This window comes from Pelobates fuscus, chromosome 5, assembly GCF_036172605.1.
Source record: "Pelobates fuscus isolate aPelFus1 chromosome 5, aPelFus1.pri, whole genome shotgun sequence".
NCBI classification, from domain to species: domain Eukaryota; kingdom Metazoa; phylum Chordata; class Amphibia; order Anura; family Pelobatidae; genus Pelobates; species Pelobates fuscus.
In genome coordinates this window covers 288,427,850-288,445,893 of record NC_086321.1, presented here as the reverse complement: position 1 = coordinate 288,445,893, position 18,044 = coordinate 288,427,850, and the positions used below count along the sequence as shown (strand labels likewise).

The 18,044-nt window shown below is 39.4% G+C and overlaps 1 protein-coding gene across 1 annotated transcript in view; it reads left to right on the top strand.

Annotated features, from left to right (window-relative positions):
• Window positions 1–18,044, top strand: part of SSBP4 (single stranded DNA binding protein 4) — a 401,255-nt gene that overhangs the window by 129,318 nt on the left and 253,893 nt on the right. The window contains exon 4 of the mRNA XM_063455410.1: window positions 10,764–10,848. Coding sequence (XP_063311480.1) covers window positions 10,764–10,848 — 85 coding nt within the window. The remainder of the gene's footprint in view (window positions 1–10,763; window positions 10,849–18,044) is intronic.

The following is an 18,044-nucleotide window of genomic DNA, read 5'->3' as shown; positions in this document are numbered from 1 at the left end:
CCAGGAAACCGTGATCAAAATCACCTTTTTAACCAGGGGTAAGGTGGGTCGGGGGCCTAAACGGGTACTTTAGAACTAAACTGGTTCATAGATTACAGGATAAAACTTACAAGGAAAGGTTAAAGGACCATAACATGTATAGCTTGCAGGAAAGACTAGACAGGGGGGATATGGTAGAAACATGTAAATACATAAAGGGAATCAACACAGTAAAGGAGAAGACTATATTTAAAAGAAGAAAAACTACCACAACAAGAGGACATAGTCTTAAATTAGAGGGGAAAAGGTTTAAAAATAATTTCAGGAAATACTACTTTACAGAGAGGATAGTGGATGCATGCAATAGCCTTCCAGCTGAAGTGGTAGAGGTTAACACAGTTAAGGAGTTTAAGGATGCATGGGATAGGCATAAGGCTATCCTAACTATAAGATAAGGCCAAAAAATTGGACAGACTAGATGTGCCAAATTGTTCTTATCCGCCGTCGCATTCTATTTTTCTATGTCTATAGTGTCCAGGAGACATGTTTATATTCCTGACACTATAGTATTCTTATAGTCAATAGCAGGAAAACAAGTAGAAAGATAAAATAAAAAAAATAAAAAAGCTTTCTTATTATTTATACAGTAATAGTGAACTTTAATGAATAATCTCAAAAATAGTATATGTTTAAAACCCCTATGACATACCGTATATACTCGAGTATAAGTCGACCCGAATATAAGTCGAGACCCCTAATTTTACCGCTAAAAACTGGGAAAACTTATTGACTCGAGTATAAGACTAGGGTGGGAAATGCAGCAGCTACTGGTAAATTTCTTAATAAAATTGTATCCCCCAAAAATTATATTAATTGAATATTTATTTACAGTGTGTGTGTGAATGCAGTGTGTGTGTGTGAATGCAGTGTGTGTGTGTGAATGCAGTGTGTGTGTGTGAATGCAGTGTGTGTGTATGAATGCAGTGTGTGTGTGTATGAATGCAGTGTGTGTATATGAATGCAGTGTGTGTATGAGTGTGTGTGCAGGGTGTGTGTGTGTGTGTGTGTGTGTGTGCATGAATGCAGTGTGTGTGTGTGTATGAATGCAGTGTGTGTGTGTGTGTGTATGAATGCAGTGTGTGTGTGTATGAATGCAGTGTGTGTATGAATGCAGTGTGTGTGTGTGTGTGTGTGTATGAATGCAGTGTGTGTATGAATGCAGTGTGTTTGTGTATGTGATGCAGAGCCTTGGTGGGGGGTGGGCATTTGTATTATTTATTTTTTTAATTATTATTTTTAATATTATTAATATTTTATTATTATTTAAATTTTTATTTCTATTTTTTTCGTCCCCCCTCCCTGCTTGTTAGCTGGCCAGGGAGGCTGTGTAGGAGGGGGCTGGCAGAGAGCTGTAACTTACCTTTCCAGCAGCTCCTGTCAGCTCCCTTCTCCTCCGGTCCGGTCAGCTCCACTGCAAGTCTTGCGGTTTGACTGCCGTGCGGAGCGCTGCCACGGTAACCCGTGGCAACGCTCTGACCCCGCGGCTCTCGCAAGACTTGCAGTGGGGAGCTGACCGGACCGGAGGAGAGAGAAGGGAGCTGACAGGAGATGCAGGAAAGGTAAGTTCCAGCTCGCTGCCAGCCCCCAACAGGACCGCCGGGATTGTAATGAGCCCGGTGGTCCTTGTCTGTATTATGGCAATGTAAGTTGCCATAATACAGACACTGACTCGAGTATAAGTCGAGTGGGGGTCCAGCCCCCCGCTAAGACATCAACTTGTTCAAAATGGTTTGACTACTTACAATTGGGATGTGGGGCATCAGGGCACTCCTTGCTCCATAAACACTGCAATTAACTGATGTGATTATGGTGCTTGGAGTGTTCCTTAAAGTGTACTAAAAATGATCTATTTTATAGTAAATTTCACTAGTTTTCTTATATATTTCAATTTCAGAAGACCACCAAATTATGAGTAGAGGAAAAATGTAAATAGAAAAAAAAGTCTCAGAAAAAGTGGTGAAAAATACATAAATTAATTGTGTTGTCGTAAATATTTTTATATTCAAAAACGACGATTAAGGTGCAAAGAAAGCATAAAATGGAAAAATAATCTGACAGATTTAATGAATTGAGCAAAAAATTCACAGAAAACTAAATGTTTGGTGACATTTTGATAAACATCCCCCATTGTCTCAAAATATTAGAAGCTCATTTTTGGATTGTAGATTGGGAGTCATGTCATCAAGGAAGATGGTAGACGGCTGCCCAAGCTTTGCTTCATCATGTGTACTTATTATAATTATTATTGCCATTTATATAGCGCCAACAGATTCCGTAGCGCTTTACAATATTATGAGAGGGGGATGTAACTATAAATAGGACAATTACAAGAAAACTTACAGGAACAATAGGTTGAAGAGGGCCCTGGTCAAACAAGCTTACAGTCTATAGGAGGTGGGGTATAAAATACATTAGGTCAGGAAATATCAATCAAATAGGGTGGGAGTGAAGCAGAGCTGGAGGAGAGAGTAAAGCACTGCCCTATAGGAGAGAGCAAGAGACAGGTATGTAAGGTAGAGGTTACTCTGGGAGGCCATAAGCTTTCCTGAAGAGATGGGTTTTAAGGCTCTTCTTAAATGATTGAAGACCAGCGGAGAGTCTGATGGCGGTAGGCAGGCTATTCCATAGGAAAGGAGCCACCCGCGAGAGGTACTGCAAGCGCGAGTTGGCCGTACGTGTGCGAGCAGCGGTCAGGAGGTGGCAGAGCAGAGGGAACGAGGGGGGCATACCTATGGATCATTGAGAAGATATAAGATGGGCTAGAATTGTTCAGTGCTTTAAATGTATGGGTTAGCACTTTGAATTGACTCCTATAGGATACAGGGAGCCAATGTAAGGACTGGCAGAGGGGTGATGTGTGAGAGGACCGACTAGAGAGGAAGATCAGTCTAGCTGCAGCATTCATTACAGACTGTAGTGGGGCAATACGGCTGTTGGGGAGACCAATCAGGAGAGGGTTAGAGTAATCCATGCGGGAAATTACTAGAGCATGGACAAACTCTTTGGTCGCATCTTGCCTGATTCATTTTTTTTTTTTTTATTCTTTATTTTTGTTGTGCATGGTATAACAATAGGCTTGTTCAGCCACAACAGCAGTCACAATCAGTCATAACGTGGCATATGAGTATACAGCACATTTTTAGTTTTGTAAGAGAAAATATAACACATTAGTTGAACATATATGGCATAAGAGTATCAGCACATTTAGAATAGCTTGTTTCTACAGTAAAATATGAAAAAGATAAAACAGGCTAGTGACATGTGAAGGTCTGTAACCCTACTGAGTACAGACTAGTTTCGCTTGTCTAGTGTGTGGGTCTTGGTAGGGTCATCAAGCTTGTTACGCCAAACATGCTATGGTTCCAGCATATATAGTATTTACTTGAGACTTCTAAACATTGTCTAATTGGCTGAAAATATGATTGTGTTGTCTACTAGCACAGCAAACTGTGCAGCATGTTGTCAATAGTTATTATAAGCTCTTTTTGTTTCTGTGCGGAGGGAAAGGATCATTGATAAGCAGTATCACTGGTAGGTCTCCTAATACATGTGATTGGTTCTAACTTTATGACCTGTAGACGGGCAGCACGGATCCAATTTTAGATGTGTACTCATGTGTCACATTTAGCTAAAGTCCCGTATGGTTTTATGAGGGCCGGTGGTTGTCTCGCGTGTGGTGGGATACCCTTCTGGGTGGATGCGCTCTGGGGGTGCGCCTTGGGCCTATGGTGCTAGCCTATGGGTGAGTAAATAGAGGTAAAGTATAACCGAGAGAGAAACATAAATTAACACATTACCAAAAAAAATAAAAAAAATCAATTAGTGCCTTTAAATGTCATCTGTTGGTGTGGTCACCCGGTGTATCAACCGGTTTCTGCAGATAGTCCACGGCCCTTCAGGTAGTGACCGTCACATAGGCATCCGGCTTCGTCCCCCTGGGTACAAATGGGCGCACTGTGTCCGGGTTCCATGTGTGGGTTGCTGGGACCGTGGCGTGTGGTTGGACTGTTTTCAGAGCATCCTTAGGTAGACCCAAGCTAGGCAGCAGGTAGTTCGCTTCCAATGAATCCCGGACAGGGTGTGCTACGGTGCCATGTTGGACCTCCAGATGTTGTGATTTCCATCTGTATGAGATGCCTTTGGCTCTGAGCAGGGATGTGAAGGCTTGTAGCGATCTTCTCCATGCCATGGTATATGCCGAGAAGTCCCTGTAAAACGAGAGCTGCATTCCTTCAAAGGCGTAAGGTGAATGGTTCCGGATCGCTCCCATGACCGCTGATCTATCCTTGCTGCTCTGGAATCTCACCAGTAAGTCCCTTGGTGCCTGGTTCGGTGCTTTTGCCGATTTTGGCAGGCGGAACATCCCCTCTATGCCAACCTGTTTTGCCTGCTTGGGTGGCAGCAGCGCTGCGAGGAGTTGTCTCCTCCGATATACCTCTTATTTTAAGGTTGAGACTGCGCCTCTGGTCCTCCGCTGCCACTAGCTTCTGATCAGTTCTAGCTTGATGAGCCTGCAATTCCTGCACAGCCCGCTGAAGTTGGGCTGTATGCTGGAGATTTTCACGGGCATCGCTTTCTATAGTCCCCATGCGGTTTGTTAGGCCTCGTACCTCTTGTCGGAGTTGGGCCATGTCGGCCTGGAGGTTCTGCCTAAGTTCCGCGAGGAGCTCCCTCATGATTGTGGTCGTTACTGGAGCAGAGTCTGGTGGAGAGGTGGAGGGTTTGGTAGTCTGCCGCTCCACTGTGCTCCTCTCTGTCATTCCCAGGGAAAAATCATCGGAGATGTCTGTATCTGCATCTGAGCGGTCGGCCATCTTGGGCTCCCCTCCACTCTGGGCCTGGCGCCACAGGTCGCCGATATTCATGCCCATATGTGGTTTTTCGGATCGTAGTTTTTTGTTTTTCTTCCCCATGGCCGGTGAGTCAAGTCTTGGGGTACTGTGCCGGTAGTTTGGGGTGGTAGAAACCCAATTATGCGGCAATACGGGTGTTCGGCGGCTCGGAGCCTTAGTGACATGCGGCTGCTCGGATCCGTGGCTTTGCTCCGCCCCTTTCACGCTGCTTCCTTCCCCTGCTGATCGGGCTCTGTTGCCTGATTCATTTTAACACCTTTTTTTAAAGGAAAGGCTTTTAATGGGGTTTTTTTGTAACTAACTATTTCTGTGAGGTTTTCAGTTTATAACAACCACATTGTATAGAACAAACAAGGAATAGCTTGGGGAAAGGCATGCAAAGACACTATGAACCTTCTGTGTCCCATGTTGGACAGCAGAGTAATGATCAGATATTCCTTCAATTCTCATAAACCGGTAACCTCAAACCACACATTCATATGTATTACATTATTGGAGAACACAGAGTGATTGTCTTTCAATAGTAAAAAGAGAACTTAAAGACTTTAAATGGCTAAAATGTTGGTATAGTCGAGAATATTATTACATTTGGTGCAGAGGCCAGACAGTAACCGAGGGTAGACACACTTCATTCTGTAATCATAAATAGATTTTCAATAAGAAACATTTAGGTTCTGCCAGTCCTTCCCATGCTTGCTTGATTTAAATTAAGACTGGATCAAAAATAACAAAAGAGGAAAAAAAAAAAAAATCCCTTTGTCCCCAGACAAACATAATGTCCTTTTCCACTTTTAATTGTTTTACACAATGAGCTTTCTGCAGTTCCAGCCTTCCAGACCTTGTTGTTTTTCTGGCACACTTTACTGCAAGAGAACAGTGTCTTCATCGTACAGTCCTAGCTTAGGGCATGCTGATCTCAATTTCTTGGAATGTAAACTACAATGCAGATGTTATTTGTGATGGTTGCCGAAGAATATTCTAAATGTTAAAAATTAACGATATTAAAGGCTTGTACATACAATCGTTTTTTTTTCTAAACCTCGCAAGGTTTGCTCTCACCTCTTTTACAGATCAAGAATGTCCAACTCCAAGTTTAGCTGTACAATACTTGTATAAAGAATTTTGCAATAAGCTACACTTAGGCCGTCATTCTACTTAGCAGATGAGGTTTATGCAATCTGTTTAGACACAAAGTAAATTTTTCTTGAATAAACACAAGATCATCTTTTTTGTTATTTAGAAAATATTCTTTTACAAAATACTCACGCCAACTAATATTTTCGGAGGTTTGGGTTTTGTTTTTAATATTTATACATTTATAATATTTTTATATGAGCTATATGTGTTTAGCAATAATACAGTTGTATACGCAAATCATCCAGGCATAAAAAATTACGAAAAACAAAACATTGCAAATTACACAATGTAATTTGTAATATAAGTGCAAGTGAAACACAAATATACAATTATGGTCTGTCTATTATAACATGTGAATGTATACAAGCAAGAGAAAATAGAAAGTGACCCCCTAAGATGCGTGGTAGAAGGACAGGAAGTACCTAAAGGAATACCTGTAAGAACTATATAATCTCAAAGTGGATAGGTTTGGCCAATTTAATAGCATAAAGTTCTGCTTTGAGGCCAACCCAGACTGGCCTAAAATTCACCAACAGGAACAATATGCTGAGTTGTCATAGAACCGAACTTGCCACCACAATTATTGATGCAGTTCTAAAAACAGTTTTCTTAATATGACAATCCTTTCATCAAGTTTTGAAAGGAAATATATTTTATTTTTAAATGAATTATATGTGAAACATTTTTTTTAAAAACTCATCAGTACCTTTAGTATATGACACAATCATTCAGCCATATTCATGCACCTTGGATCCGATAGACTCTATTGTCTTAACTTCTTCTGTGCAGGGAGTGAAGCAGGGAAGATCATAGAGACTGTCCGTTTTCAAACGCTGTCTGACCTAAGGTGCATGTATATGGCTGAAGGGTGCGGCCATATAATAAAGGCAAAGATTAGTTTTTCTAATCTTTTACATTTGATTATTTACATTTCATTTTAAAAAAAAATCTACCGTATATACTCGAGTATAAGCCGACCCGAATATAAGCCGAGGCCCCTAATTTTACCCCAAAAAACTGGGAAAACTTATTGACTCGAGTATAAGACTAGGGTGGAAAATGCAGCAGCTACTGGTAAATTTCTAAATAAAATTAGATCCTAAAAAAGTTATATTAACTGAATATTTATTTACAGTGTGTGTATATAATGAATGCAGTGTGTGTGTGTGTGTGTGTGTGTGTGTGTATGAATGCAGTGTGTATATGAATGCTGTGTGTGTATGCAGTGTGTGTATGAATGCAGTGTGTATATAATGAATGGAGTGCAGTGTGTGTATATGAGTGCAGTGTGTATATGAGTGCAGTGTGTGTATGAGTGCAGTGTGTGTATAATGAATGCAGTGCAGTGTGTGTATGAGTGCAGTGTGTATGCAGTGTGTATATAATGAATGCAGTGTGTGAGTGCAGTGTGTATATAATGAATGCAGTGCAGTGTGAATGCAGTGTGTATGTATGAGTGCAGTGTGTATGTATGAATGCAGTGTGTGTATGAGTGCAGTGTGTATATAATGAATGGAGTGCAGTGTGTGTATATGAGTGCAGTGTGTGTATGAGTGCAGTGTGTGTGTATGAGTGCAGTGTGTATATAATGAATGCAGTGTAGTGTGTGTATATGAGTGCAGTGTGTGAGTGCAGTGTGTATATAATGAATGCAGTGCAGTGTGTGTATGAGTGCAGTGTGTATATAATGAATGCAGTGTAGTGTGTGAGTGCAGTGTGTATATAATGAATGCAGTGCAGTGTGTGTATGAGTGCAGTGTGAATGCAGTGTGTATGTATGAGTGCAGTGTGTATGTATGAGTGCAGTGTGTATGTATGAATGCAGTGTGTATGCAGTGTGTGTATGAATGCAGTGTGTATATAATGAATGGAGTGCAGTGTGTGTATATGAGTGCAGTGTGTGTGTATGAGTGCAGTGTGTATATAATGAATGCAGTGTAGTGTGTATATGAGTGCAGTGTGTGAGTGCAGTGTGTATATAATGAATGCAGTGTGTATGTATGAGTGCAGTGTGTATGTATGAATGCAGTGTGTATGCAGTGTATGTATGAATGCAGTGTGTATGCAGTGTATGTATGAATGCAGTGTGTGTATGAATGCAGTGTGTATATAATGAATGGAGTGCAGTGTGTGTATATGAGTGCAGTGTGTGTGTATGAGTGCAGTGTGTATATAATGAATGCAGTGCAGTGTGTGTATGAGTGCAGTGTGAATGCAGTGTGTATGTATGAGTGCAGTGTGTATGTATGAGTGCAGTGTGTATGTATGAATGCAGTGTGTATGCAGTGTGTGTATGAATGCAGTGTGTGTATATAATGAATGCAGTGTGTGTGAGTGCAGTGTGTGTGTGTGTGAGTGCAGTGTGTGTGTGTGTGAGTGCAGTGTGTGTGTGAGTGCAGAGCATTGGTGGGGGTGGGCATTTTATTAATTATTATTATTATTTAATTATTATTGTAATCTATATATTTTTTTATGTTATTATTTTTTTGTATTATTATTTTTTATTATTATTATTTTTTTTATTTATTTTTTCGTCCCCCCTCCCTGCTTGTTAGCTGGCCAGGGAGGGGGGCTCTCACTCCCTGGTGGTCCAGTGGATGGGCTGTAGGAGCGGGGCTGTCAGGAAGCTGTAACTTACCTTCACCGCAGCTCCTGTCAGCTCCCTTCTCTCTCCTCCGTCCGTGCAGCTCCCAGGTCAGCTTCCTCTGCAACTCTCGCGGCCGCGCGGAGCGTTGCCACGGTAACCCGTGGCAACGCTCTGACCCCGCGGCTCTCGCGAGAGTTGCAGAGGAAGCTGACCTGGGAGCTGCACGGACGGAGGAGAGAGAAGGGAGCTGACAGGAGCTGCTGTGAAGGTAAGTTACAGCTTCCTGACAGCCCCCGGTCCTTGTCTGTATTATGGCAATGAAAATTGCCATAATACAGACAACTGACTCGAGTATAAGACGAGTGAGTGTTTTTCAGCACAAAAAATGTGCTGAAAAACTCGTCTTATACTCGAGTATATACGGTATTTCCTTTCAAAACTTGATGAAAGGATTAGCGCCACGAAATGTGATGGCGCCAAATAAATAATAAAATAATTATAATAAAATACTGTTTTGAGGCGACCGTTGTCCTTTAATTTCTTTAAAAAGTTCGCAGACTATAAACAGTTGCTGACCAGGAATTTCTTCAGATGTCTGCAGATTTGCAACTTTATTGCTAGTCTAGAGGTTGCTGTCACTGCTCTCAAACATACAAAAACATCTTTCAGGAGTTGCATTTCTCTTTGGGCCATATGAGAATGGCTGAAATTCTCAATTTACCAGCTCCTTTACTCTGATTGCCCTGAGTAAAGGAGCAACAACCATACCAATTGAAACGTCTGCTGAGGAAATGATAATTGTATGGGGAACTGCGCAAGGTTTTTGCCTTTTTGGTTTATAGTGTGTTATTTACTACATGCTGCACATATGTTTCCATTATAATCTAAACCTGCTGAGGGATTGGATATTCCAAAGAGACCAAAAATTATATATCCTGCACTATAGATAGGGCTGAAAGTCGCTCACCACCACAAACAAGCATATTCAGTGCCTTGTATGCACATATAAAGTTTACCTGTGGAGCGTCAGACTATGGGAATGCAATCTATTTCAGGAAGCGCAAGTACATGGGAATGCTGAGATGTTTTCGTTTGTGTACTTAAGTGGGTGTATTTACTAATACACTAAAAAAATGTTAATATTGGACAGTAGTGAATATAGGTAATGTTAATTACACTGACGGAGGAATTGACAATGGTTAGAAAGTGGATACGGTATCAGTGGGTTGTTGGCTCTGGGAATATACTGGGCAGTGGAATAAACTGTAATGGAGTAGGGTAGTGGCTGGAGTAAAGTGGGCAAGATAATGAATGAAGTGACAGGATGGAGGGAGTTGGGGAAATAATAGGCTATTGGGAACTGGAGCAATTGGAGGTCAGTGGGAGTTCGGAGTTCACAAAACTATCATTCTTTTTTTAATTCAATGTCTGATTCACTAAACAGGGATGAAGATATAGGAGATAATGACAAATTATTGGAAAAGGAGGTCTGCTGGATGGTCTACTTTAGGGGTAGGCAACTTTCAGCACTCCAGATGTGGACTACATCTCCCTTGATGATTTGCCAGCATAATGGTTGTAAGAGTATTTTGGGATACATAAACCACAACATCTAGAGTGCTGAAGGTAATTAGATTCTAATTTATTATTTAGATTTTCCTCTAAGCCAGGTATTAGGCCATGGTGTGAGGCAACAGGAGAAAATACTAAACTGGTAAGCTCATCCTGGTGAATAGGATGGGTTAATTCCTGGTAAATCCTACTAAGTATGGATGTAGTAAGTAGATGTGGCAGGTAATGAATATAGGTGGTTAAGATGATACTCATGATGTTGTATGCTCTCTGTTAAATATATTTCCTGCTCAAAGACTTTATTTATTGGAGGGTTTGAACCTGTAGTTATGTTGCTGTGCTTAATGTAACCTGTTTCCACTTATATCTTTTAAAATACATAGCTTATTCTTGTAAGACCTTAGCACATAATGCATTTTGTGAGCTAAAACTGTGTGGCTTATTCAATGAACATCAATGTTATAAACATAGCAAGGCCACTTGAAGTCAACATTTTCCATCCACTATAAGTTAGTGTTCCGTGAATCCACCATTGTGAATGAGAGCATTAACTTACATAGAAATATCTTCTGCAGTGTATTCTGGGACCTGTACTGCGCTGCACCTGACAGACGGGAAACATGTGAACATTCAAGTGAAGCCAAGGCATTCCATGATTATGTAAGTCTTCATTCAATCTTCATTTATCACTGTGGAATACTAGGCTTGTGAAAATGTACCACTTGTAGAGCCTTAGCCCGCTGGTTGCCAGGTTTGAACTAGTCATTATTCCTCACAGTTACACAAAACAAATTAACAAAAAATCTATTGTAAAATGTTTGAATTGTTGCTACTTTAAATGTTACTGCCTAAATATTGATGAATTATATGCTGCTTTGTGTATATGCATGGATCTCATTTGTGTTAGTTACTTCAGAATTGGACTTTACTGTTGACTGATGATGGTGGTTGTAGCATGTCTGATTATTTGAATACCTTTCACAGGTGGAAGGGATCTGAATACTAAAATTTGTGGATTTTTTTTACGGCTAGTAGAGTTAGAGCACGTTTCCAGCCTTGTCAGTAAAAAAAACATTGTAAGCAGCCAGTAGTGGCTACTAGGTACCGACTGGTTTCTAACTTTGTCGCTATTTTGAACCACCTGAACGCCAGTTACATTTGCAAATGTACAGACTGGTTACAGATTATCCACTCACTGGTACAGCACAGAAAAACACTCTAAGTTGTCACCATAGCAACCACACCATGTTGGGAAAAAAAACAGTGTATACAATGCATCAAACTGTGATTTTGTGTCTGCAAACATTTTGAGGTTCATTTGTGTCAATGACACATGCACTTTACTTATATATGGAAGCATGCAAACACCATGTATGTTTTAATATTTTTCTGACTTGTTATCTTGAGAAAACATTTTGTTTTCTCGAAATAACAAGTCAGAAAAAATATATAAAAAAATACATGTTCTATCTGGGCTACCATACTTGTTTAAATAATAAGTTTATGTTTTTATAACATGTCTGGCTTTTTCTTTCCTTTTATTATAGTTTGATGTGTGGTTTAGGTTTTCATTGAAATTCATACAGCAGCCATGTCTTTTTCCTATAGTGTGTAAAAGGGTGGTGGTATTAAGTCTTGAGGTTTAGTGGCAGCAAGCAATGAGTCGCGACAAGGTTGGAAGCCTGTTGGAAACCAGTCAGAAATTAGCAGTTAGTGGATCCCATAGAAAATAATGGCATCTTTTAGCTGCTGCTTAGCGTCTTGTTGCTTCTGGTGACATTTTGCTCTCAATAAACTATTACCTAACAGATCAACCGGCATTTTAGGAATAGTGGCTGGCCGGTAAAATTAGCAACATCATTGAGACCAAGTCCTCTGTTGTTTTGTTACGTGAGAAATGCCATAAAGTGGGAAATATTGCTACAAACCAGATTTTAGCACAAATAAATGATTGAAATGTAATATGTCTGATGCATTAATAGCATTAATATTGGTATCTGAACAAAATTATAAATGGACAGACCGACAGATTTAAAAAAGAAAAAGATCAACAGCTGTATCATAGCATATATTCCATAGAACAGGAGCGGTTCTAAGGTTGTGTTAAATATGCAGCAGTTACCATGGCAACCAATGAATATTTATGCTAATTGCTCCAAATTCCACTATTTGTCCTAGCAGTGCTCCAGTTATGAATGATAACAAAAAAGCAAATGTTAACCCTTTTACACCACCTTCCAAAATATGTAAAAGTGCAGAAACAATAAAACATTAACCAAAATTGTGCATGATGAGAAATATTATATTAATCTTACATCTTCTCAAATGTGGGTTATTGTCGTGTTTACCTTTGTGCATAACATGGTACACATTTAAAAAATTTTTTATTTGTTTTGCTTCAAGAACTTTGTTTTATTGCTTGATGTTTAAAAGAATATGGTGATGAAAAAGCAGAAATTAGAGCAATTAGCTATTTCTGGTCCCAATGTATCATATCTGTTAAGCAATGACAACTTTAATTTATTATTCTTTCAATACCTGTAACGATGCAAAAAAAAAAAAAAAGAGTACAAAGATGGTACATGCATTGGTCGTCTAATCTTCTGGTAAGCAGAATAATGTAGAATAACGTTTTAAGGCTTTAATGCCTAGAGCAGTTTCCAACTGATCAATGTATATATTTTTAAACTTCTTGGCTTTTCAGAGGTGATATATCTCCTTTAGAGGTTAAAAAATGTAATTTTGGCTTCTTTCTCTGAAGTGTGGTGTTTTGTTTTGTATTTTTGTTATTTTTCCCCACCTTTAACCACACTTTTACAGATCTTTTATGGGGCTCTGGTGGAACATACAAAGACAGCTGGAATGAGATAAAAAAGTGATGTGTGCCAGGGAAAGCCTGTTGCGTGCAGCTATTGTGCTTGGCTGTGGCACATTTGTGCATGATTCAGGCCGAACATATATTCCAATGGGCAGACTGTGGGCTTTGTGTTTAATTGGAGCCTTGGTGGCGCAGAAAATACTCTCCCCCTGGAAGCTTGTTCAAAAGTTCAGCAGGCATTTTTCTGCCTTAACACAGTTAACTCTGATAATGCCAGAGGATGCGTCATAATACTGTGAATGGCACAAACAGCGACACTCTGATTACACTTTTTCTTTCACACGCTTTATTCTATTTATATTTTCGATTCTACTTCATTTCCTCATCCATTACCTCTGGATACTGGATCAGAAACAGCCTTTAAACCCATGTTATGAATACCTAGATATGGTTTACAGTCCATCAGTGTGCTCTTTGTGATTTTGTGTGGAAGTGTTCTAATGTATGTGTATTATGAACCAATAAAAACGGACATTTGACCTGGGCTCAAAATGCCCCTACTCTGGGGCATCTCTATAGGCTATAGTATTCATTATTCCAAATGTATAACTAAATCTAAACCTGCACACTATTCCAAACTCAGATGGGGTCTTCTGCATAACAGGAGATCTACCCCTTCCTTTATTTAGGATGTTAGGATCTTAACATGTATAGCTTGGAGGAAAGACGAGACAGGGGGAATATGAAAGAAACATTTAAATATATAAAGGGAATCACAGTAAGGGAGGAGACCATATTTAAATGAAAAAAAAAAACTACCACAATAAGAGGACTGTCTTAAATTAGAGGGGCAAAGGTTTAAAAAGAATTTCAGGAAGTATTACTTTACAGAGAGGGGGTAGTGGACACATGGAATAGCTTTCCAGCTGAAGTGGTAGAAGTTAACACAGGGAGGGAGTTTAGGCATGCGTGGGGTAGACATAAGGCTATCCTAGCTATACGATAAGGCCAGGGACTAAGGAAAGTATTTAGAAAATTGGGCAGACTAGATGGGCCAAACAGTTCTTATCTGCCGTCACATTCTATGTTTCTATGTTAAAAAGGAAGCCGGGCTAGAAAAAAGAAAGTAGATAGCAGTGGACAGAAAAAGTGGTTTAAAGTCTACTTCTATGAGGGCAGGGAACAATACATTTTGGGATGGAGCAGACAAAAGAGAAGACCGAGCATTCCCTATACTAGGTGCCTGGTATTTACTATTGATAATTGACCCATGTCAAGCCAGCACATTTTTGGGTGTGCTTGCTTATAGTGTTTAATATATGATCTCCATGTGGCAGTAGCTAATGGTGTATTGGGTATATTTTGAGATTATGCCGATACATGCTTCAATTGCTGTTTTGAACAGCTTCAGTGAAAGCTGATGTGGAACAATCAATGTAGTTACTTCATCCTAACACAGTAAGTGTCCAATAAAATCACTTAAGGACAAAGTAAGGAACTCATTACTGATAATCTGCTATCACTATCATTTTAAAATTGCCATACTGCATATAGATTTGGGGGTGGGTGTTAATACATTTCCTTTAATTTCAGTACTTTATATATTATTTTTATGCTGGCAGCCACTAAAGAAGCAGTTATATCATGTGGCAATAATATAGATTTTTATGCATTCACATACTAAAACAGTAAGCAAAGTGAAAAGTCAGCAGATTTTAAGAGACTAACTGACTTCCCATCCTTAAAATATTTTCTAACATAAACATCTGTTAGTCTGATTTCATTAAGGTATTTTCTGGTTCCCATTACTTAATTGACTGTGGCACGATTGGGTTTGATTTTCTTTCAGGCAGAATTTCACTTAATACCTGAAATGTGGTCAATACTTTGTAAACAGAAGAATTGTCATGTATGTACATTAACTGTTGTGGTAAACTGGTTGAAATTTTTTTTAGTAGTCCTTTTTTATTTTTTTTTTACTTGTTATTAGACTTTCGCTAAAATAGCATTTTGACAAGCAGTACTTGTCACTCAGAAATTCGGATAGTATGCACAGGGTTAGATACAGTTATGTCGCACCTGCTGCTAGTAGTACTGTAAAGAAAAAAAAATACATCTGGCAGAGGTCATCAAGCAGTTAGAATGTTGCTGCTTTGAGGTTTATGGTTGTTGAGCACTGGGTTACCCTCTTCGTGCCCAGTTAATTTTGTTTAACACCACACAGAACTCCGGGCTGAGAAGGTACCAGTCACTTATGGCTGTGGTAGCGAAGAAATTTGACATCATCCAGCATATGGTTTTTGAAAGGTGTCCATCCTAGGCCTAGCTAAGTGTCCGGAGTGTCGGCATACTTAAGAATCTCCCTTGGGGGATATAACCATAACGACTCTATGGAACTACTGTTCATGCATCACCCAGAAAGCCTCCCTATACTCAGGTCTAGTGTATCCAGGCTTAAAAGTGCCCCTGGTCCTGCCACCAATATCACACCAAATGCTGCTTTTATTTCATTTAGTTTACCACAACACTGGCTATGTAATAGTTATTGTATTTCTGGTTGTATTCATCTGAAAAGGTTTGAGTATTATTATATGATTTTTGTGATGGTCTGTTTTAAAACATCAGCTTCAAGTATTGTGATTACTCCCAGAAGTCTCCGGGGCAGTGCAAAATTTAATTTCCGTATCAATGTGTCTGCAATTAACAGCAGTTATGTTTGCAAACCATGTCAGTGAGCTAATAAACGCTTCCCATGTGCCAAGAGCTGGCCAGTTCCTCGGACGTGAACCTTGATGTTCCTCCTTTTCCCAGCTCTCAGTCCTTCAGTAAATGTGCAGTAGGTGAGTGATCATTTTGAAGCATGTAGTCTGCGGTCTTAAGTAATGCATGCAACATACAGGCACGCTGATGCTCCCCTTGTAGTAACAAGGACATCTGGCCTTTTGGGTACCGGAAAGGATCACTGGCAATAATTCTCATACACGTAACTTCTCATTAAAGCAAAGCTTGTTTGAGACTCCAGCTGGAGTTAACTGAAGTATTAAGTAGTGGTCGGAGCAGACAGATTCAGGGAGGACATGGTAGGGTGGTGGAGTTCTCAACAGAGAATGTGTAGTTCAAATCACACAGGAACCTCAACAACACTGTAGAAGAAAATCTGAAAAAATCAGAACAATACATGTCTTATTTCTTGTTCTTATTTGTCGGGACTCCTTTTGAAAGGTCCCCTGCAATTTTTTTAAATAAAATGTAAAAAAATTTTTTTAAAACAGCTTTGCCTTGTATAGAATGTAAATGAAAGGAAATAACGGGGGCAGGTAGACCTTACCCTACTCTTATTACCAATGGTTACATAATTCAATACATGTTTTGTGTTAAAGAACCACTCCACATCCAGAAAGCACTTCAGCTGGGTGAGAAGTATCCAATTTAAAAGGCACTTCCTAAAAGTTTTAATTTCTACAATAAATTGCCACTTTTATCATTAGATAATGACAATCCCCGTGGCTGGCAAACATCCAGGGAGGTTTGCTCCCTGTTTCCGTGAGCTCCCAAACCAAATAGCAACACTCTGTGTACATGAATGCACGGTCTCAATGCATATGGGCTGCACATAAGTAGTTTTGATGAGTGGTTAATTCAGAGAGTGATTGTTCATGTCTGCACAATGTACAATAGTCAATAAAGCATTATTAAACATAATACTTATTGCGCAAAATATATATATATTTGTGGTCTGGCACAATAAGCTATGTTATATTAGTGGTGCTGAAACCGATGTTCGGGTAGGCCTGTAAAAAGAAGGCCCACCAGTTTAAATGGCTTGATAAAGGAAGTGGTGGGTGGGCTGAACCAGACAGTCTAAGCCCAGAGGGAGGGGCGGCCTGTGTATTTATAGGCCGGAATAACCCCTCCCACAACTACAGGCCCAGCCTTTAATATGTGCAAATAGCAGAGTGTGGCAAAGTTACACACGCACTGTTGGAAACAAACCAAAAAAGTTGGATTTTTTGGTCCTTTTTATGCCATACTGAAGCTTTAAATTTTATTTATCCTAATGATCTCTTATTTAGTTTTTCTTTCACTATATACAGTGTACTGAATTAGATCAGAACTATAACACTGGATTGTAATAATATTCTAGGATACAATGCCAATATTAGGACATACTTGAAGAAAGACAAGTCTCAATGTACCCTTCCAGGTAAAAAAATGTTATAAAAATAAATATACTCTCTCGTGTATTCTTCAGTTAAACCTTTTGTGTTTTAGAAAACATATATTATGTAACTTTCTATAATTTTGTGGGGTAAATATTCAGTGTCTGGAGTATACCAGAATAATTGTGTGCCAATGTAATTCCTTTCAAAAACAAATACACTGCAACTATAACATATACAACAACGTTATTCCAATGCAGTTGTAATTGTGTGAAGAGTGTTCCTTTAAAAAAAAGAAAATTTTTGTAATTTCTTTCTATATTTGTGCAAGTAGGACATTTTCTTACTGTAATTCAGTCCTACAGGAGCATATTTGTAGTTTGTCTGGCAATGATGGGTTAAAACGTCAACAGTGGACAGGATTTTCTATGATTTTCCTTGCTGAAGTACTGGCTGCCGTCCCAGATGGAATGATTTCAGATGATGGAAAGATACAGAGCACTGTTTTTGTCCAAGACAAGATTGCAAAACTGCTAGTACTCTGGGTACAGGTAACGAAGTGCATCTGGCCAGCACAAGCATTCTTGACCTTGAAACGCCCTTCAGGCTTTTTGCAGCATAGCAAATTGTCCCTGAAAGGGCTTTGTGAAAGAAATCAAATAATTTTCTAAAAAAAATCAATTGAACGCATATGTACTCTGCACTCTATAGCTAGAAGAATTACAATGGACAGAAGGCAAACATGTAAAAGCCGAAAAGAATATATTTGCTTAATGTAAGCTCATATTGAACTCCTATACTGCACAATATGTGTGCTATATGTAAAAGTTGCATGTTTATAAATATATGCCTTGAAGTGAAATTTTTTGAAAACTTCA